Source organism: Abramis brama (genome assembly GCF_963993115.1).
Source record: "Abramis brama genome assembly, chromosome: 11".
In the NCBI taxonomy this organism is placed as follows: Eukaryota; Metazoa; Chordata; class Actinopteri; order Cypriniformes; family Leuciscidae; genus Abramis; species Abramis brama.
The window spans coordinates 39,571,858-39,593,444 of record NC_139973.1 but is presented as its reverse complement, the minus strand read 5'-3'; the positions used below and the strand labels follow the sequence as shown (position 1 = coordinate 39,593,444).

General features: G+C 39.6%; 2 protein-coding genes across 4 annotated transcripts in view; one reads left to right on the top strand and one right to left on the bottom strand.

The window, feature by feature from the left end:
• Nucleotides 1–21,587, bottom strand: part of chchd6b (coiled-coil-helix-coiled-coil-helix domain containing 6b) — a 160,339-nt gene that overhangs the window by 134,448 nt on the left and 4,304 nt on the right. The window contains exons 5-9 of one of the 3 annotated variants that reach the window (XM_084128864.1): nucleotides 19,297–19,317; nucleotides 18,274–18,357; nucleotides 13,582–13,652; nucleotides 9,979–10,114; nucleotides 9,100–9,296 (exon numbers count right to left, since the gene is read on the bottom strand). In XM_084128864.1, coding sequence (XP_083984990.1) covers nucleotides 9,273–9,296; nucleotides 9,979–10,114; nucleotides 13,582–13,652; nucleotides 18,274–18,357; nucleotides 19,297–19,317 — 336 coding nt within the window. In that variant the 3' untranslated portion in view covers nucleotides 9,100–9,272. Of the gene's footprint in view, nucleotides 1–9,099; nucleotides 9,297–9,978; nucleotides 10,115–13,581; nucleotides 13,653–18,273; nucleotides 18,358–19,296; nucleotides 19,318–21,587 lie in introns of those variants that run through there. The other 2 variants (XM_084128865.1, XM_084128866.1) reach the window with 2 other exon arrangements.
• On the top strand, nucleotides 5,146–6,620 carry LOC311092281 (uncharacterized protein). Its single transcript, XM_084128867.1, has 4 exons — nucleotides 5,146–5,238; nucleotides 5,541–5,730; nucleotides 5,898–5,978; nucleotides 6,083–6,620. Exons 1-4 carry the CDS (start codon nucleotides 5,209–5,211, stop codon nucleotides 6,163–6,165), a joined length of 384 nt encoding a protein of 127 aa, XP_083984993.1. The 5' UTR covers nucleotides 5,146–5,208; the 3' UTR covers nucleotides 6,166–6,620.

Here is a 21,587-nt window from a genome sequence, read left to right as displayed (position 1 = left end):
TCAAATATAATTCTTTTGAAGTGTTGGTGCTTAATATAGCAATATATAGTGTAAATGATAAATCACGTTTGAGATTTGTGCTGGCTACTGTACACAGGCCACCAGGGCACCATACAGACTTTATCAAAGAGTTTGCTGACTTTCTATCAGAGTTAGTACTGGTTGCAGATAAAGTCATAATTGTTGGTGATTTTAATATACATGTAGATAACAAAAAGATGCATTGGGACTGTCATTTAAAGACATTCTTTACTCTATTGGAGTTAGACAACATGTGTCAGGACCTACTCATTGTCGTAATCATACCCTAGATCTAATATCATCACATGGAATCAATGTTGATGCCGTTGAAATTCTGCAGCAGAGCGATGACATCTCAGATCGCTCAATGGTGGCTAACCCTACACTCAACCTTAAACCTACCCATCCCCTCGCTGCCTGGAAGGCGCCGTTGGGGGCTTAAAACACCAAACACCTCTCAGATCATTATCCAGTCTCGTGTAAACTTCATTTAGCCAAGGCTGCAAAGCCGACTCCGTGTTACAAATATGTTAGACCTATCACTTCTGCCACTAAAGATTGCTTTATTAATAATCTTCCTGATCAGTTTCATCATCTCAGCATCCCAGATAGCTTAGAAGAACTCGATATTGCGACAGAATCATTAATTGCTATAGAAGAGGAAGAATACGTTAAACTCGTTAAATCCTCTAAATCGACAACATGTATGTTAGACCCTATACTGACTAAGCTACTGAAAGAGATGCTTCCAGAGGTCATAGATCCTCTTCTTAATATCATTAATTCATATTTGTCATTAGGATACGTACCAAAAACTTTTAAGCTGGCTATGATTAAACCGCTTGTTAAAAAACGCAACTTGATCCTACAGAATTAGTCAGTTACAGACCGATCTCGAATCTACCTTTTCTGTCAAAGATACTAGAAAAAGCAGTATCCTCACAGCTATGTTCCTTTTTAGAAAGAAATGATATCCGCGATGATTTTTAGTCAGGATTTAGACCGTACTATAGTACTGAGACAGCTCTCATTAGAGTTACAAATGATTTGCTCTTATCATCCGATCGTGGTTGTATCTCTCTATTAGTGTTACTAAATCTTAGTGCTGCATTTGACACTATTGACCACAACATTCTTTTAAATAGACTCGAAAATTATGTTGGCATTAGTGGAATTGCATTAGCATGGTTTAAATCATACTTATCTGACCGTTATCAGTCTGTAGCAGTAAATGAAGAGATGTCTCATCGATCACAAGTTCAGTATGGCTTACCACAAGGCTCAGTACTAGGACCGTTGCTGTTCACTCTGTGCATGCTACCCTTGGGAGATATCATTAGGAACCAATTCACAAAATTAACGGAATGCATAGGTGATATAAAAAATTGGATGACTAGTAATTTCCTACTACTAAATTCTGAAAAAACAGAGATTCTAATTATTGGACAAAAATTGTCCTCACATAAATACCTAGAATACTGTCTAACACTTGATGTCTGCTCTGTCAAGTCTTCGTCGTCGGTTAGGAACCTGGGTGTGCTCTTTGATACCAATCTTTCATTTGAAAGTCACCACGTGTCTAGTATCTGTAAAACCGCATTTTTCCATCTTAAAAATATATCTAAATTACGCCATATGCTCTCAATGACAAATGCGGAACAATTAGTCCATGCGTTCATGACCTCAAGGCTAGATTATTGTAATGCTATTATGGATGGTTGCCCTGCACGCTTAATAAACAAATTACAGCTGGTCCAAAACACAGCTGTTAGAGTTCTTACCAGAACCAGGAAGTATGACCATATTAGCCCGGTTCTGTCAACACTGCACTGGCTCCCTATTAAACATCGTATAAATTTTAAAATATTGCTGATTACTTACAAAGCACTAAATGGTTTAGCTCCGCAGTACTTGAGCGAGCTCTTAACGCATTATAGTCCTTCACGTCTATTGCGATCTCAAAAATCCGGCCAGTTGATAATACCTAGAATATCAAAATCGACTGCTGGCGGTAGATCCTTTTCCTATTTAGCACCAAAACTTTGGAACAGTCTTCCTAACATTGTCCAGGAAGCAGACACACTCTGTCAGTTCAAAGCTAGACTAAAAACACATCTCTTTGACCTAGCATACACACAACACATTATAGACTTCTATAATTCAATGTTAGGCTGCATAGATTAGGTCAGCCGGAACCGGGAACACTTCCCATAAATCCTGATGTACTCGTTACATTATAAGAAGAATGGCGTCTACGCTAATATTAGTCTCTCTGTTTATCCCGAGGTTTACCGCAGTCCGCCGGATCCAGGCAGTGTGAATAGCAACGGAGAAAACTTTCGTGGGCCGGCGTGGGCTCGTCTGTCTGGTGAATAAGCACAGGAAAAGTCTCTTTCTGTAGAATGTGAGTCACGCGGCGTCAGGGCCGGCGTGGGCTCACCTGTTTTTGAACGCTCATAAATACTCTAAACCCGCCGTTGTGAACGGGAGGGTGCGAGGGGCGGGGTCGCTTTCTGTATCGTAAGAAAGCTGGCTGCGAGCGCAGTGAAGAGAGCAGCTGTTATATAATTTTCACCTGCTGCCAGAGCCGGGATTCAAACACGGGTCTCTGGCGCAAAAGACTTTGATTCCACCACTGAGCCACAGGTGGGAATGATGTAAGACAGTTGGCGCGAGCAGAGAAGAGAGTGGCGTGTTTTGAGTCGCATGTAAAAACGGCATTTGTTTGCAGGTGTGCATGTTTTATAACAGGCACGTAAGCTGCAATATTGACATTTCTAGCCGCCCGAACTAAGAGAGGACAGGGAAATGTGTGAGAAATGGAGGTTGGTCCGGCCTCGGCGGGACTCAAACTCTCTCTTTCTTCCTTTCGCCGATGTGAGTGACGCAGTTTCAGCGAGCGTCGTGAAACTCACTCATAGTGTCCGTCTGGGTCATGCAGAGAGCTCGAGAGGGCTCTGCATGCAAGCGAAACGGGGGCGCGCATGAACAGGGGTTGCGAGGGGGTTTCCTCTGGAGAGAGCGAGTCATCATTGCCCCTTTGGTGTCAGAGGAACAGAGAGCATTTTTCTCAAAGAGCAAGGACGCGCTTGCCCACGACTGGCCAAGCCGTCCGCTATATGCATTTCCTCCGGTCACGATGCTACCACAGTTCATCGAACAGATCAAGGAAAGCAAGTGTGCAGTGCTACTAATAGCCCCTCTCTGGAAGACCCAGTTATGGTTCTCCGAGTTGACACAACTGCTGGAAACAACAGCTTTTGGAAACAACTGCTGTCGGAACAGCTTTTCGTGTGTTGAAGATTTGTAACTACCGTATTTTCCGGACTATAAGTCGCTCCGGAGTATAAGTCGCATCAGTCAAAAAATGCGTCATGAAGAGGAAAAAAACATATATAAGTCGCACTGGACTATAAGTCGCATTTATTTCGAAATTTATTTCACAAAATCCAAGACCAGGTGGTTTAGCCTCCTTGCCCCTTTAAGGAAGCGCACAATGAGGTCGTTGCTCCCTAGTGATTGTCCAGCCACAAGAGCACGAGATGATGTTATGGCCGCCACATATACTTTGAGTGTGGAGGGGGTGCGACCCGCGTTCAAGAGCTCTTGCAAATAAACCGAGTACACTTTGCATGAGTCGGGGTCCAGGCTCCGTGCTGCGCACCAGCCAGAGAACACCACCCATTTCTGAGCATAGAAGTGCCTAGTTGAGGGCGCTCTTGCTTCAGTGATGGTTTTTAGCACCCTATCCGGGAGACCCGGGTACCCGTTGAGGGGCCATACATGAAGGGCCCACAAGTCACGACGGGGATGCCAGATTTTCCCGTTCGCCTGCGCGAGGAGATCTCTCCTCAGCGGAATTAGCCATGGGGCTGTTTCCAGCAGTTGTGTCCCAGTTATGGTTCTCCGAGTTGACACTACTGTTCTCCTGTTCCTCATGCAGGCGAACGGGAAAATCTAGCATCTTCGTCCCGACTTGTGGGCCCTTCATGTATGGCCCCTCAATGGGTACCCCGGTCTCTCCCGGATAGGGTGCTAAAAACCATCACTGAAGCAAGAGCGCCCTCAACTAGGCACTTCTATGCTCAGAAATGGGTGGTGTTCTCTGGCTGGTGCGCAGCACGGAGCCTGGACTTTACTCATGCGAAGTACCAAGTGTACTCGTTTTTTTTGCAAGAGCTTTTGGACGCGGGTCGCACCCCCTCCACGCTTGTGGCGGCCATAACATCATCTCACGCTCTTGTGGCTGGACAATCACTAGGAAGGAACGACCTCATCGTGCGCTTCCTTAAAGGGGCAAGGAGGCTAAACCCTCCGCGACCCCCCACCTCTGTGCCTATCTGGGACCTCTCCACGGTCCTGGAAGCATTGAAGGGTGAGCCGCTTCGGTCTGCGGACCTGAAGCACCTCTCGCTCAGAACTGCTCTTTTTCTGGCCCTCGCTTCAGTCAAGAGAGTGGGCGATTTACATGTGCTATCAGTGAGCGCGTCCTGCCTTGAGTTTGGGCCTAACGACTCCAGAGCCGTCCTCAAGCCAAGGCATGGTTACATTCCTGAAGTGTTCTCGACTCTGTTCAGAGCACATATTATTTCACTCGCAGCTCTTCCCTCACCAGAGGATGAAAGAGACGTGAATTTACTCTGTCCCGTCAGGGCTCTCAGAGTTTATCTGGAGCGTTCTGCCTCATTCAGACAGTCGGAACAGCTTTTCGTATGCTTTGGCGGCCGCACCAAGGGGCTCGCCGTCTCAAAGCAGAGATTATCGCGCTGGATAGTTGATGCTATCGCGCTGGCTTATGAGTCTAAGGGCCTTCACTGCCCCTTAGGCGTCAGAGCTCATTCCACGAGAGGCAAGGCCTCGTCTTGGGCTTGGTCAAGTGGAATACCTATTGCAGATATCTGTGCAGTGGCAGGCTGGGCCTCGCCGTCCACATTTATGAGGTTTTATAACGTGGAATTGGTTCGTGCGTCTGAGCCGCCTCGCCTTAGATTCGTGCAGTTGCCGCAGCACAGCTAATGACCGTACTCGCCGTTCATCTGTTTATGTTGTGCATCTGCACTGCGTTTTAAAGATTTGGCTTCAATATTCTCAAGAAAAGGAGTTTTCCCACAGCGTAAGCTAGCCGTAAGCAATACGAGAGACCTCTCGAAAGGGAACTACCCCAGTACAACACATGCATTCAGTTGCATGAGGACCAGAAACAGGACTCTTTTGATGGTGAGACACTAGCTCATATCACCATGGAATCTCATTTCTGCCACATAAGAAAAAAATCATGCTTTGGTGAAATACCAAGTCATAATTATGAGATCTAAATGTTTTTTCACAATTATGATTTTTTTTCTATAACTTTTTGTTTTACTGTAATCTTATGTTATAATTGACTTTTTATATTTTAATTTAAACTTTTTGTAATTGTGACTTTTCCTGATCATTTAAATTTTTTATGCCATAATTGACATTTTATGTCATAATTTTTACTTTTTGTAATATTTATGACTTCGCTATTTCGCATCAAGGAGCAAATGAAAGACGTGTGTGTTACCTGGGACAGGCACAAGGATTATTTCACTCCACTTTTTGAATGCGCCACGTCATCACCGGAGCACCTGCTGCTAGTGAAGCGCAGCAGCAGGAGAAGGAAGAGGAGATCGAGGGCTGGTGTCCAGTCCAGGCAGAGAAAGCAGCGAGGACAAACATCATGGTTTGGTGGGTCCAGATCTGTAATTGTATTGGTGAAATATTTAAAATAGGCTTTTTTTTTTACATTTAGACAACAGCCTACTGTTATTTCAAACATGTATGAACTTTTTATTGCCTACCCTCCTTTCTGTGTAGTTGATACCATTGGAGGTTTTTTCTTCTTTTGTTTTTAGACAATGAAGAAATGTTGGCTTCTGGCACTTTTGGATCGCCTCACCTCTCATTATCAAAGAATTTACTGATTTTCTATCAGAGTTAGTACTGGCTGCAGATAAAGTCCTAATTGTTGGTGATTTTAATATAAATGTAGATACATGTATACATGTAATATACTCATCATCTCTCTGTTTATACTGAGGTTTACCGCAGTCCGCCGGATCCAGGCCGTATCCAGATCCGATGAAGGACCTGCGCCTGGACCCGACGACAGCGCAGTACTGAAGTGTCCACCAGTCTCTCCGTTTCCTGAAGTGAGGTGGTCCCCGGCCGTATCCAGATCAGATGGTGGATCTGCACCTGGACCCAAACATGACGCATCCCTGAAGTGCCAGCCTCATCAGCCCTGTGAGGGCCTCATCGACACGACCAATCAGACTTCTGACCTGTAACGCTGCCTGGATCATAATCATACACTGTTCGCTCGTTGGCCAGAGGAGAACTGGCCCCCGACTGAGCCTGGGTTCTCCCAAGGTTTTTTTCTCCATTCTTTCACTGATGGAGTTTTGGTTCCTTGCCACTGTTGCCTTGGCTTTGGCTTGCTTAGTTGGGGACATTTAATATTCAACAATATTATTGATCTGCCTTATTTAGGGTGGACGATGATGCAATTTTCTTCTAGAAACAAACTTTGTTGTATATAAATAAAGATGACTTAACTTAACTTGACCATGGTCTGAGGAGATGTCAGGATTCACTTTTATTTTCCTTTATTCATTTTTATGCTGTCCTTTGTTCAGGAAGGTGTTCTTGAGGTGACCAAATCAAACAAAGTTCAGTGATTCAACAAATGCTGTGTTGTGTGTTAATAATGACAAACCTAGATTATTATTTTCAACATTTTTAGCTTAAATGCAGATGAGTTAAGTTTAGTAGTCAAACATAATGAAATCAACTAATGAGCTAAATATACTTGGTGAGACCTTGGCAACTTGCGATCCTATTCGCAATCCCCACAAAACAACAAAAGAGCAAGCATTATTATAATAATGTGATTAGGATGTCTGAGAGAATTGAGGTTGCTTGTATTGAGACTATAACCCTACGCTCCACAAACAGGACTGGTTGAAGCGGAGTGGGTGAGTGCATTTTCTTTTAAAACTTTGACAATGTCAATCAAGACATTAAAGCATGGAGGCCTTCAAGTTACTCATTAGGCTATTTAGGCTTTGTTCTCCTTTATATGTTGCTGCTTTTTATGTTCTTGAATACACCGCTCTACAGAAGTAAGTGATTGCAGTACCAGTTTTCGCCACAATCTTACATACGGTTCCTTTAACATATACCCTCACTTTGTGTAATTTGTGACAATATCCCAAAGTAGATAAACTTGTTTTTGAAGAGTGTTGGTAAGAAGCAAGTGTAGTTAGTAATATTTGGAGAAATGAGATTCCTTTATGCATGTTGTTGATGTTAAAAGTCCACAGGTCACTTCTAAAGGTAGATTTTATGCACTATGAGCCAGTAAAATGTATCGTGTTTGATCAGAAAGTGAGAGAAGTGATTCAACTTCTTTCTCTGTAATGCTTTTATAGTTAAACATTTTGACCAGTGATAATGTTCAATCAATTGGAACAATAGAGTTACTCCGAAACGGCTCTTTTCTCAGGCCATGTATGATCCGGTGCAGTGGGCGATGGCAGACCCTGGACACGCAGATCGCAGTGTGGATGTGAAACATGATTGCAGGTTGGCAGTAGGTTCAGGACATGGAAAACATCAAAACACACTTTTAAAAACACATGAAAAAAAAACACTTTAAGTGATTTACAGTTATAATTTCATATTAATATTTGTGTACTGTACATACAGTAAGGGAGGTATTGTTAATTTCACCTATAGTAAGTCAGTCAGGTCACTAGGGAATTACTACAACCTTTGAAACATGAAAAAAACACTAAGTGAATTACAGTAATAATTTCATATTAATATTTATGTACAGTAAGGGAGGGATTGTCAAGATTTTACCTGTAGTCAGTCAGTCTGGTCACTAGGAAAGTACTACAACCTTTGGAACATGAAAAAAAAAAAAAAAACACTTTTTGAACTACAGTAATTTTTCATAAAAACCATTTGTTTGCTGTATGTACAGTAAGGGAGATATTGGCAAAATCTCAACTGTAGTAAGTCAGTCTGGTCCATATGAACAAACTACAAGCTTTAAACTTAGAAAAAAAGGTTTTGGTGAATTACAGTAACTTTTTTTCTGAAAATAATTGTGTACTGTACAGTAAGGGAGGTATTGTGGGGGGCAGGAATCCATTGTTCAAAACAGATCATCTGACCTTTGACCTATTTAGGCCTATACTACAGTAAAGCAGTGATTGGTTAGTGATCAGTTAAGCAATTCGTGTTTGCACATATGAGGAGTGTGTGTGTGTGACCTGGTGAATAAGTGTAGCATTTTGATTGGTTGTGTTTGGAAAAGGAAAGCAAGTCACTTCCTGTTAGATTTTTGTGTTTTAGGTAGAGAATTGTGTGTAGTGTTTTGAAAGAAGTGTTTAATGCAATTGAAAACTGAGTCAAAGGCTGAGAAATAGCTTATGATTTTGGAGATTTGGTATGTAGTTTTGCACTTTGAGTGAGAGGTTTCAAAAATCATGTGACATGAAAAGATTTTCTGTAAGCAGTTGGAAAAAACTGTAATTCCCTCCAAAAGCGTCTCACACACACGAGTGTGTTCCCGAACACCAGCATCCGAACGCTAGAGAACATGACAGCGTTTACTGTGTTTCGTCTGACGCTCTGAGACACTCGTTTATGATGGAGGGAAAAAGAGAAAGATTGCAGAAACTTACAGTTTTATTACTGATAATTTGCACTAATTTCCCAAGAAGTGATGATTTTGTTCTCTTGAACACATGGGATGGAAACACTGCTTATTCAAATATTTTATGCGATATTCCAATTGTGTGCATAAATTAAATCACAACTTTGGATGGAAACTGATGTCAGTGAAACACTGATTAAACATCTACTATAGTGGAATATTAGTGATTTATATGTTCCTTGAGCAAAATGCATTTCCTCATAAATACGCTTTGTGTCTCGATAATGCAGAAACATCATATTCATCTTCACAGACCTTCAGAAAACAGTTTCAGACGGATGAACATTTACTGTGTGGAGAACTAACAGAGTAACGAGAGACTGAAGAGATAAACAGAAGAAGAGACTTTATTTGCTCACAGTAAATGAAGATCAGCTCAACAAACCAACACACTCCTGATAACATCGACACACACACACATACACACACACACACACACACACACACACACGGATGGACGTCTTCTCACACTGCTCCTCTTCTTCAGCATCATTCATCCTCTTCATCCATGATTCACCAGCAAGTTCTGCAGAGAAAAAACAAACCGACACGTCAACGAGTGTTTATTTCCTTCATCAGTTCAAGCGTTCATGTGATGCTCAACTCTTCTCTTTTTCACACACACACACACACACTTATTTCCTGCAGAGATAATAACTCTGGCATGTTGTAATATGAACCAGCTCTCAGTTACAATCAGTATCGATCAGTAAAATATTGTTTTATGATCAGCTTGAGTCTGATTACACTAAAATTGGCAATATCATCATGACTGATTTCTTACATTTCATATAGTAAACCAAATTACAATATGGTAACACTTTACAATAAGGTCTCGTTTGTTGACATTATTTAATCCATTAACACTGAACCATATTCTCTTAGCATTTGCTAGCATTGTTAATGTTAGTTATGTTCATATAACTACGGTGCAATAGTAATATTAACAGATACAACTTCTGATCTTATACATGCTTTAGTAAATGCTGAGATTAACATTACCTGAGATTAATAAATGCTGTAGAGATGTTGTTGAATGCTAACAAATGAAACATTATTGTAAAGTGTTTCCACCTTTCTTTCCTACGCCCGGTTACAATTCTGATTGGTCAGTGGTGACATGTTTATTTTTAACCATTTAATGACTGGTTGACTGTCCCTTTTATGTAATATCCAGTACATATAACAATCGTATTCTGCAGGCATACCTTCTTGCAGGAGTGGATGCAGTGTATGTAGTCTCTGGCCAGCCGTGAGCAGAGGAGTGTGTGTCGTGTGTTCAGTGTGTAGCAGCTCAACACCTGCGACTGCAGCTCAGCGCACACGGGGGTCACGTGACCCGGCCTGAGGAACAATACACACTCTTACACACACATAAACACAGGCTGAGGAACAATACACACTCTTACACACACATAAACACCGGCTTCACATACTACACATACACACACATAAACACAGGCTTCACATACTACACATACACACACATAAACACAGGCTTCACATACTACACACATAAACACAGGCTACACATACTACACATACACACACATAAACACACACACATAGACACTACACTGCTGGATGAATTATAGAACAATCACTACAACACTCATGATTACTGCTCTACTGTCAAATCTAGATCAACAAACATGAATCACCTTTAGTGCCAATATTATTTCAGGTATTCCCTTTCATGTAGTGTGTAATAAAGCTGTGAATGTAAAAGCTCTGAAAAGTTACAAAGATCAAAGTGAAAGAAGTGATTCTGAACTGAAACGAGTCGTCAGTAATTCCAGTCTCACTTCCTGATGATCCTGTGTAGGTTTAGAACTAATTTACATAATGCTCTTGATTGGCTGAATAGCGTCTCTTTGCCCCGCCCCGTTTCTCTGAGACTGGAAGAGTTTGGTTCGTGTTGTTCATGTCGAGAAGACGCTGTTTTCTGAGATTGATGCAGTGAAACTAGGGATGCACCGAATCCAGATTTTTGGGGTTCGGCCGAATACCGAATCCACTGGCTAAGATTCTGCCGAATCCGAATACCGAATCCTACTGCCATCCTCAGTCCATTAACACAGTAAACACATTAATGAAGTAAACAAGGTTCTCAGCAGTGGATTTTTCATTTTCATAAAAAAAAAGTGTGACAGACAGTTACTCAACTTCGATTGGGGAATAAAGTGTGAGTTGTTAGAAGCCAATCGCCTCCGTGAGTCTGTCTGGCCTCTGCAATAACTTTAGCTGTGAGCTATTTTTCTTCCTGACAAAACGCGTACACTACGTAAACTAAACACCTTCCCCTAATCAACAGTGGCGTGACGTCGACCAGCGTAGCGCGCGTAGTGCAAGTCTAGGGTTCGGTTCGGTAGAAAAAAAATTCAAGGTTCGGCAGAAACCGAACCCCGTTAAAAAACCCAATATTCGGCCGAATCCGAAGCCGAATCCTGGATTCGGTGCATCCCTAGGTGAAACCCACGCCATCGTTACTGTTCGTATCACTGTGATCAAGAGCTGAGATTAAGATATGATAATGAGCGTTTGGTTTCTGACCAATCACAGCAGACTGGGCCATCTGACCAATCAGAGCAGAGCAGCTCTCAGAGAGGCGGGGTTTAGATAGACTGAATCTTTGATCGAAGCGTTTCAGACACTGAGAGAAAAGAGCTGATGCTGCAGTGGAGATTATGAGGAAATTAAATTGTTTTTGACATTTGATGAGTGTAAACCTGTTGTAGGAGACTCAAAAACACAATTATGAACCTTTATATGAGATAGCATAACAATAGCATAACATGGGCACTTTAATATACCACTTTAAAATACCAGCTCACGAACAGAACGTATCACAGGAGCAAAGACTGACAGACACACAACAGGAGCAGTGCTGCCACCTAGAGGCCTGACGAAACACTGCGGACATGATTTCTGTCTGTCACAAACACACATTGAGAGCATTATAATCCTTAAAAGATGAAGTTTGATGTCTGTGATTCAACAAAGATGCAGATTTATGCTCTTTAACAGAAAAAAAAGTGCCATTAAAGGCTAAAATTTGTAAAATTAAGTTACCCTGACATCTCAAAAAGTATTATAGCTAACTAAAATCATAAAAAACATTTTCTTTACTTAAAACTAAAAAACGTTAACTGAAATAAAAATTATATTAGTTTCTCTCGTTTCTCTAGTTTTGTTTAGCTTGATATACTAAAATAAATAAAAACAGAAACATGAATAAAAACTATATAGACAAAAAAAACAAAACACTAATTAAAATGACAGAAGCACACAACAAAATTACTAAAACTTAAATAAAAATATTAATAAAAAATATAATAGAATGATACTAACCAGGGGCTAACTAAAACTAAAATCATAAAAAAAAGAATTACTTAAAATAAAATATGAAAAAAATAATGTTAGCTAAAACTAATGTCAGCTAGTTTCTCATTTCCATTTCAAATAAATAAAACAAAAAGGAATATAGACCATAGACTGTAAATAGACACACTAATAAAAATGACAAAAACATACAACAAAACTACTAAAACCAACTCAAATTAAAACGAAAAAAAATATATATAAAAATTAAATCGGACTCAAAATATGAATAAAAACTACTAGTATGATACTAAACCAGTTATTCTTAGTTTTGCCAACTACAACTAAAATCATAAAAAAATATTATTAATATTATTAAAATAAAATAAAAGTGTTAACTGAAATCAATTAAATATGAAAACACTTTATTTTTATTTTCTCATTTTCATTGGGTCTCATTCATGAAACACGAGCAGAACGAATTTTTGTGTAAATCGTGTGTAAAGGGGTTCTGGCGTAAATTTTCGGATTCATTAAAATATTCGTATTTTCCAAATGTTAGTTGGTACGAAAGAAATCTACACCTGCTCCCAGCCACGCGTAAATAGTGCGTTTAACATCCGAACGTTTTGCTCATTAATAAGGCTGCATTTTAATTCACCTTAATCGGGTACATATTTACACAGCATTTTGAAAAAATATTATATATAGTAATTACATACGGTTTTTCTTTTTACTTTTATTATGAGAGCCAGTAATAGCATCTGCAAACAGAACACTTTAATCAAATAATTAATTGCTTTCAATAGGGCTTTTCACTTCTGGGACTGTTCGATTAACAGATGAAACTCCATTAACTGCATCTGTAATGCTGCCAAGCTTCCTTTTTTTTAGGACCTGATACGCCACTATGTACGCTTGAAAATAAAATGTGGCGTTTTGAATGAACTTCTGATAGTAAAACTTCAATTTCTGCATCTGAGAAATTTCTCTTCTTCATTCGCTTTTGAGAAGACATGTTGAAATCCTTCGTTTCGTGTCATAATATGATGCCCATATATAGTTGTCAGTCGGATTTAATGGGCGGGATTTATGGTAATTGAGAATGAGCGTGCACGCGCGTCCCATTTACGACTGATTGGAATTCATTAACACACACACACATTTCACTATCACATCTGACGTTTATGAAGTATTTGTGAATCAGGAGAAGAGTTTTCGGGAATGTCTCTTCACGCGCAAATCACTCACATATTTACTCGTATATTTACGAATGTTTCATGAATGAGACCCAATCAGTTTAGTGTGATGTACTAAAATAACTAAAACTATTTATAACAGAAATAAAAATAAATAAAAATTCAATAGACACTGAACAAAAGCACTAAAACTTTAACTCAAATGAAAACGGAAACTATGAAAATAAAATCTGACTCAAATTATTAATAGAAACAATAATAGTATGATAGTGAAACAGTTTCTGTACTCACTTCACAGCGGCTTCTGCTTTCACCGCCTCCTGTGTGTACATGTGTAGAGTCTGCTGATAGAAGTCAGTGTTCTGCACACACACACACACACACACACGCACACACACGCACACACACAGAGAGAGAGTTTAGTCATTCATGTAATACACAAGAAATATTGCATTTGTTTTCTGAGCAAACATTGATTTACATTCCCAAAACACATTCATGAACTTTCTGCCTCATTAATCTTGCAAATTCAAAATCACACATTCACACGGATAACTCCCATAGTTCCTCCAGAAACAGCCTGGCATGTTGAGTTTATCAGTGTAATATCTGTTTCTTCCTTCAGCTCTCAGCTGTTAGATTACACATGATTATAATCTATCAATGTAATTACAGTCTCAGCTGGAGTAATTACACTCTTATCTTATTAAATCTACAATTACCACACGAAGAGACGGAAGCATCAGAAATCTGAGAAATCAATAACAGAATAGTCATTTTTAGGAGAACTATCACTTTAAGGAGTTTCACAGATCCCATAATTCCTTCCTCTAGAGTCTAATGGGATAAACGAACTAAACTAAAGCTCAGATAATGTTCATGTCATTCTTTCTCCACGTTTCTCTCTCAATCGCTCCATCTTGTGATTCTCAGCTCATTTTCTCGTTTCTCGCTTCATTAATGCCTGATGATTCGCAGCTCTGCTGAAACACTTCTGTGTATTTTCATCTGTCTTTTCCAAGTCAGATTTATTTGTGTCGCTCTTCTCACAATTCACATTGTTTCAAATCCGCTTTGCAGAAAATCAAATTTTAGCAGATTCTAGTTTAGTTAAAGCAAACCAACCGGCTTCAAGGTGAATTGCAACATTACAAACACTGATTTGAGCCGAAAAGTATTTGAAAATCTGACAGAGCAAGATGGTGTACGTAACATTTAATGAGAGAAAGAACTACAATCCCATGATGCACTGCAAATGATAATCAAAATCAAAAGTCATGGAAAAAGACTTGTCTGGATTATGGCATTTGCAGTGATTCATGGAGGAAAACGGGCGCAAAATAGTTTATTTGGTGCGATTTGCTCGTTTCGATTCCCTGATTGGTGGAGATTTAGTTTGCAGAATCATGGGTAATGTAGTTTTTCATGACTGTTTAAGAAATAAGTGAACTAAAGTGCACTGATGAAGCCTATTATCATCAATTAACAACCTCGCAGCTCACAGTAGGTCTGTCTATAATGATTGATAAGTTATCATAAAAAATCAATGATCATTGATCAATCATCATGACAGTGTGAAGAGTGCGTGTGTGCATGTGTGTGCGTGTGTGTGCGTGTGTGTGTTTGTGTTTGTGTGTGTGAGAGCGTGTGTGTGTGTCACGCTCAGGATTTCTCTTTGAGAGTTTAACCAAAGCGTTTCAGATTAGTGTGTGTAGGCTGAATCTTTAAAATGGGAGCTGTCATTTAAAGCATCACACACACAGAGACTGCAGCAGTGTAACACACACACACACACACACACACACACACACATGACAGACCAGAGCCGATTACAGGTCTCACCTCAGTAGAGCAGAGAAAGTTACAAAGAATGGAGGAGTGTGTGTCTGTGTGAGCAGAGCATCTCATCCACTCTGTCTGTGTGTGTGTGTGTGTGTGTGTGTGTGCGTGTGTGTGTGTGTGTGTGTGTAGCAGAGCGAGCATCTTATCCACTCTGTCTGTGTGTGTGTGTGTTTGTGTGAGTGAGCATCACATCCACTCTGTTTGTGTGTGTGTGTGTGTTTAGGAGCAGAGCAAGCATCTTATCCACTCTGTCTGTGTGTGTGTGTGTGTGTGTGTGTGTGTGTGTGTGTGTCACTAGATGAAGTGACACACAGCATGACTGTTTTCAGACAGGTTTCCTCTGCCGTGGGTTAAAGAACAGACCCGGGTTCAGTCAGAAGTTCATTTTTCATAATTAATGTTTTACTTTAAAGAAATTAAGCAATTAAGCACAAAAATATGAGGCTGCTGAAAATTCAGCTTTATTGTCACAGGAATAAATTATATTTTCAAATGCATTCAAATAGAAAACGGTTATTTTAAATTGTAATAATATTTTACAATATTACTGTATTTTTGATCAAATAAATTCTTCACAAACACTGACAAAGATCTTACCGATTAAAAGTTTACATTATGTCTTTTCTTTTTTAGGGAACATCTTGTGTGTTTTCTGCTCAGATGGTGTGAGCACTGCAGATAGTGTGTATATTATATTTGTGTGTAATTGTTCAGACACACACACACAGCTAAAGCGTAACTAAGTCTGTTAAGTCTCGGAGCGAGAGACGCTGAACACACACTGCTCTGTAAACGCCACAGGAATGATGATCATCTCCTCAGCTCAACTTCATCACTGATATGAAACACACTGATCTCCTGACTGTAATGCACATCATGAACTGCATTCTTTTATTGTTTTATGTTTCCTGTGGTGCACTTATAATGTTAGTATGATTTTTACATAAAAAATTTGTCATAATTTAGAATTAAAAGGCATTTTTCCTCCTGATTTTAGCCTCTGTTGGAAGGGGCGTGTCTTCTGTGAGACTGGAAACGCCCACTGCTCTGATTGGCTAACAGCTTTGCATATCAAATAAGTATTACATGTGGAACTCTCTCGAAAACTTTTAGCACTTTTTTTTATTACAGATTAATAATTGTGAAAGTGTTTATTATAGCATTATGTTTAGATCTACTCCCGTTGAATGATGAGCGTTGTAGACGATGACCTCGATGATCTCGTCGATTTCTGCACGCTCACCAACGCTTTCATCAGAACTAACAGTTCAATCATGATGTAAATAAGAGTGTAGACAGCGTCAGTGACTATAGTTTATAACGAGAGTTTTGGCGAGAGTCGCTGATAAACAGAGGCGGTCTCTCGTCGCACGACGATCATATGACGTCATAATGTGACAAAATTCCAAACGATCAAGAAAATTTAGATTTTTCAATTCATGACCCATTTAACAAAACATTTTTGAGTTTGTATGAACCATACTAGCTGAGAGATCACATAATATTTATTAAAAAATATCGATTTCTTGATTTTAATCGATTCTCATTTTTACGAACCGATATCGATTCTTAAATCCCAAGAATCGATTAGTCATCCTGTTTTCAGTTGATGAATGAATGGAACATTGTTGCGCGCATCCCATCCAATAAATAGCAAAAATCTTTGTGCTTTGTTACTATTGATATTAAACAAAGTCTCAGATTTCAAATTACGTCCATTTTCTTACGAAATTCAAAAACATAAATACCGTTTTGGCGCTGTGGCGTGAGATCGCTCTGGCGCACGTGATCTTCTCTTCCGCCTTAATAACACCAGTTACAGCGCGAAATAAACATGAATGAGCATCTGAAAGTATGTTAAAAGATAGAGTACAGCTTATCGAAGTCCGTATCATGTCAGATGGAGTCGCTCAATCAGTGTTTCAACCGTGGAAAGACGTTAGTAAATCAGCTAGTAAACAATGTCATGTAACATCACATTTACCTCAGAAAAACCATATCCAGTGACCATAAACTCGTCAGTCAGCTAGAAATATTAACTCTAGAGAGGAGCATTTTGCTAAATATATGCACCATATTATATATTCATTATACTTTTTATGTTCTTCGGTTTTTAATGCATGTTTGAATAAATCTGGCAAGTTTTTATGACAGCCACCATTTAAATGTTTATATTTCATATAATTTTATTATTATAAAAATAAATAAAAGTGTAATTTAAGTGTTTGTATACAAATCAGTTCATTTTTACCTTCAATATTATAGTAGGCTAATGAAGTCAATAGGCTACAACTGACTCCCATAGTTTACAGCATTAGTTCAGAGATTTGTTTTCCTTGAGAAAATTTACCATGTATTGTACCAGATATCCAAAATAATCCATATTGAATCGAATCGAATCAGAATCGAAATCGAATCGAACTGTGAAATTTGTGTCAATGCCCAGCCCTAATATTTATACTTTGTCAAACCACAGGACATTTAAGATCAACTAGTGAGTGTTAAAAAATAGTGACGCTTTTAACTGATTCGTTTTGTACAGCACTGAATAAATGTGTTCTTCTACAGCTCTCGGCTCACTGTTTATGGTTTACGAGTTCATAGATTTCTTTTGATATAAAATAAATATATTCTTTTATATTTCAGTTCTTATAAAACTCATTTATTTTATCTTCAGTTTATTTCTGCTGGAGTCACATTAAATAAACAAGTTTAAACTTTCTCTGTTTCCTTCTTCAAGCAGTTAATATTAATAAATGACACACACACACACACACACACTATAAAGTGGCGTATCACTAATCAGATGAAGCCGTATAATCACCACCTCTGTTATCGAGTTCATGCAAACAGTTGTATTTATAAATGCTATATTTAATGCATGAAGACATCAGAGAGAACAAACATCTTCAGCCTGAAGCGCGTACAGTAACATCAAAGACACGAGAGTGTGTGTGTGTGTGGAAATGTTTCAGATTCAGTGTTTGGTGGATTCTTCACTGTCTGTGTTTCTACTTCTGAACGCCACATTTAGTGAATATCACCACAAATATGTTGAAAATGATGAAACAAAAGTTCATTCATGGACCAGCCTGAGTCTTCAGACCTACAAACGTCAGAGTGTTTGTGAAGGACACACACCTTCTTCTCCATCAGCTGCAGCTGCTGCTTGTAAAACTGCTCGAGATGTTTCAGCTCATCCTCTTTCCTCTTCAGCTGTCGGGCCTGATCGACACACAGAACACACACCTCAACATCAGCGGAGCAACACAACTCTGCACACACACTGAATGAAGAAGTACACGATGATGAAGATCTGATGACAGAAACTGGCAGATTATGAAGAGTAGCGCCAGAAAGAGGAGACAAACACAGGCGTATCTCCACACACACACACACACACACACACACACACACACACACACACACACACACACACACACACACACACACACACACACACACACACACACACACACACACACAGTAGCAGCAGAAAGAGGAGAGAAACACAGGCGTATCTCCACACACACTGAATAATGAGAGACAGCAGCTCTTACACTGACATGAAGTAAAATAACACAAAACAAAGTATGATGGGACAGAATTAAATGACACACTTCAGCTGCACGTTTAAGATGATACACATTCAGTGTGTGAGTGTGTGTGTGTGTGTGTGTGAGTGTGAGAGAGTGTGTGTGTTTAATCACATCAACTACACAAATATGATCTGATGCCTCTGAGACAAATACATATGACATTTGGAAGACTTACAGTAGCAATAACACACACATAAACACACACAGAGACACGCACACACACTCACATACACACACAGACACACAAAGACACACACACTCCCTCACACACACACACGGACACACAGACACACTCACAGATACACACACAGACTCATACACACACATTTCACTCACTCTCTGACACACACACACACAATATTAATAAATACTATAATATTAACTACATAAAACTAAATCAATCCCTTTCATTTTAACCACCAGTCATTTTAGAGACACTTTTCACCATCCAATCCTCATGGATACAATCAAAACGGTTGAATATTGTGTTTCACGACAGACGAATCTGTCGCTTTATTTACATGCAGTGAAACACAACTGAGCTTTACAGCTGACGGCTTCTTACCCGAACACTCAACTCATCCGGCTGACAGAGAGCGGAGAATGATGAACACATATTACAGAAAAGAGAGAAAGAGAGAAAGATGGTTATACTGGATATCATTTCTGCAAATTTGAATTTAACAAAAACACTTGGACAGGATTCATAATAATTAATTAGCACACATGATCATAATCAGAACCTCAGCTGACAGAAAGATTTAATCAAAGACCGAGAGAAACACCAACAACAGATTGCAGCTGAGAGCAATAATAAGTCCATTTCTGCCACACAAGAAAAAAATAATGCTTACGTAAATCATAATTATAATTGAAATAGTTGAAATAACATATTAAGTCATAATTATGAGATTAAAAAATCAAAATTATGACACCCTTTAACTGCCAAATGGTGGAGCACATTTTGAGTCACTATATTTTAGTCCCTAACTCAAGCTGATGAGCGTCTCTGAGGAGAGCTGAGATGTAGATGTCAGTGTCCATCAACACTTCCTCTAACACGGATGTCAGAAACAGATAAATCACTCCTGCCATGTGAACTGCTCTTGCTGAAATTTTGCAAGGTAAGCATTTTTTTTTTTTTTTTTTTACATATTACACTGTAAGAGCCCTAACTTTATAAAATGATGTTACCTGGTGCCATGAAAAAACTTTAGTATGTTTCTTAAAGGGATACTTCACCTCTGGAAAGATGAATGTGTATTTAAAATAGGTCATTTATGTAGAAGAAATGTGAAGAAATTTTTTAATTTGGAGCTTTCTAGACTGAGAAAAGCCAGAAAATGTATTTTTGGCTTATGTGGATGAAAGACAACAACTCCCAGAATGCACTTGCTTCGCTGCCCTAGGAGGCCACTCCCAAGCCACGCCTACCGGTAAGAGAGTGCAGTAGTTTAACAACAAGGCTAAGCTACTAGTGAGTCTCCGTGACGAGTTTGCCCTGGATTTCGAGATCGCCCAAAATGTCCGGGATTCGGCTTTTGCGTTCAACAGTCGCCATTCCTCATGTTTACTGTGGCGAGCAGGACGAGGCTGACGGCCGCGGGAGAACGGCGCGAGGCCGGTGGCGTCATTACTGAGACGCACCGGTCTCGTATCTCTCACGGAGGAGCGGGAATTTTCTTAGCAATGGTAAAACGCACATCAACCGATCACTTGTTTAGCATTCATGTAAACACTACATTCAGACTCACCGATCGGAATGAATTCAGTTCGATTGAAACAAAAGGTGTGCATGTAAACAATGAATGGCGACCGCAGAAAGCAAAAGCCGAATCCCGGACATTTTGAACGATCTCGCCCGCCGGACAAGTCCGGGAAAAGGAGGATGGTAACCCCTACTACTCAGCTTTCTCCTACTATTCAGCTTTCTCCACAGAACAAGAGCCTGCTAGCTTAGCTTCCAAAGCTGACACTGTGTACATTCTGTGAGTGAGATCCCTCTATGGGCGGGTCGAAAACATGCGGACAGCGCCTCCTACTGGCTGTAGTCTTTAGCCTCTGGCCAGAAAATCCTCCGATGACGCAATATGACGATTTTTGCGTCATCGGAGGATTTTTTTCAGACAAAAAATACATAAATCTCTCGTCTCAGGGGGATATGAAGGTGGAAATCACGGTAATTCGAAAATACTACAGGTTTTCTACAAATACAAAGCTTAATGCTGAATCCTGAAGTATCCCTTTAATAATTGTTCAAAAACGTGCTCAACCAAACGGTTGATTTGTCACTGTTTTTGAAATTGATTATTTTGACTGATGTAAACCACTTCTAAAGGAGTGAGTTAACCAGATTATGTAAAATTGAAGTAAATGACTCGTCTTTTGAACTTTGGTGTGATGAGGTTGAAATAGGTGTGGGGGAAATTTATTTTTTTTGTTTTTACATTTTCCAGCTATCAATTACCACCAGTATTTATGTGAGAGAGGTAATATTAAAAATTCTATGAAGTGAGTGTTGTATTTACTACCATATGTTTGTTTGTTTTTCTCTTCCCACACTACTGATCTGGATCGGCAGACGTGACGTGAACAGTCTCTGATCTGATCCAGAGACTGTTCACGTCACGACCGACCAAAGAGAGAATCCACATGCAAGCACTACTTTAATAAAACAAACAGGTAATTCAGGGTAAACAACGGAACACGGATCTCAGGACAGGAACATGGAATAAGAAACAGCTTCAACAACCGACAACCAACAACTGAAGCACAGAGGTTTAAAATAAACAGGCAAACAAGCTAAACACGATAACAAGGGGGCGTGGTTAATCAGAAACACCTGGGGAGACTAAT

Coding starts and splice junctions, on each gene's coding strand:
- LOC311092281 (XM_084128867.1), top strand. CDS start 5,209: ATGAGGACCAGAAACAGGACTCTTTTGATG. Junction 5,731..5,897: donor AGGACAAACATCATGGTTTG/GTGGGTCCAGAT, acceptor TTTTGTTTTTAG/ACAATGAAGAAATGTTGGCT. Junction 5,979..6,082: donor TTTACTGATTTTCTATCAGA/GTTAGTACTGGC, acceptor GTTTATACTGAG/GTTTACCGCAGTCCGCCGGA.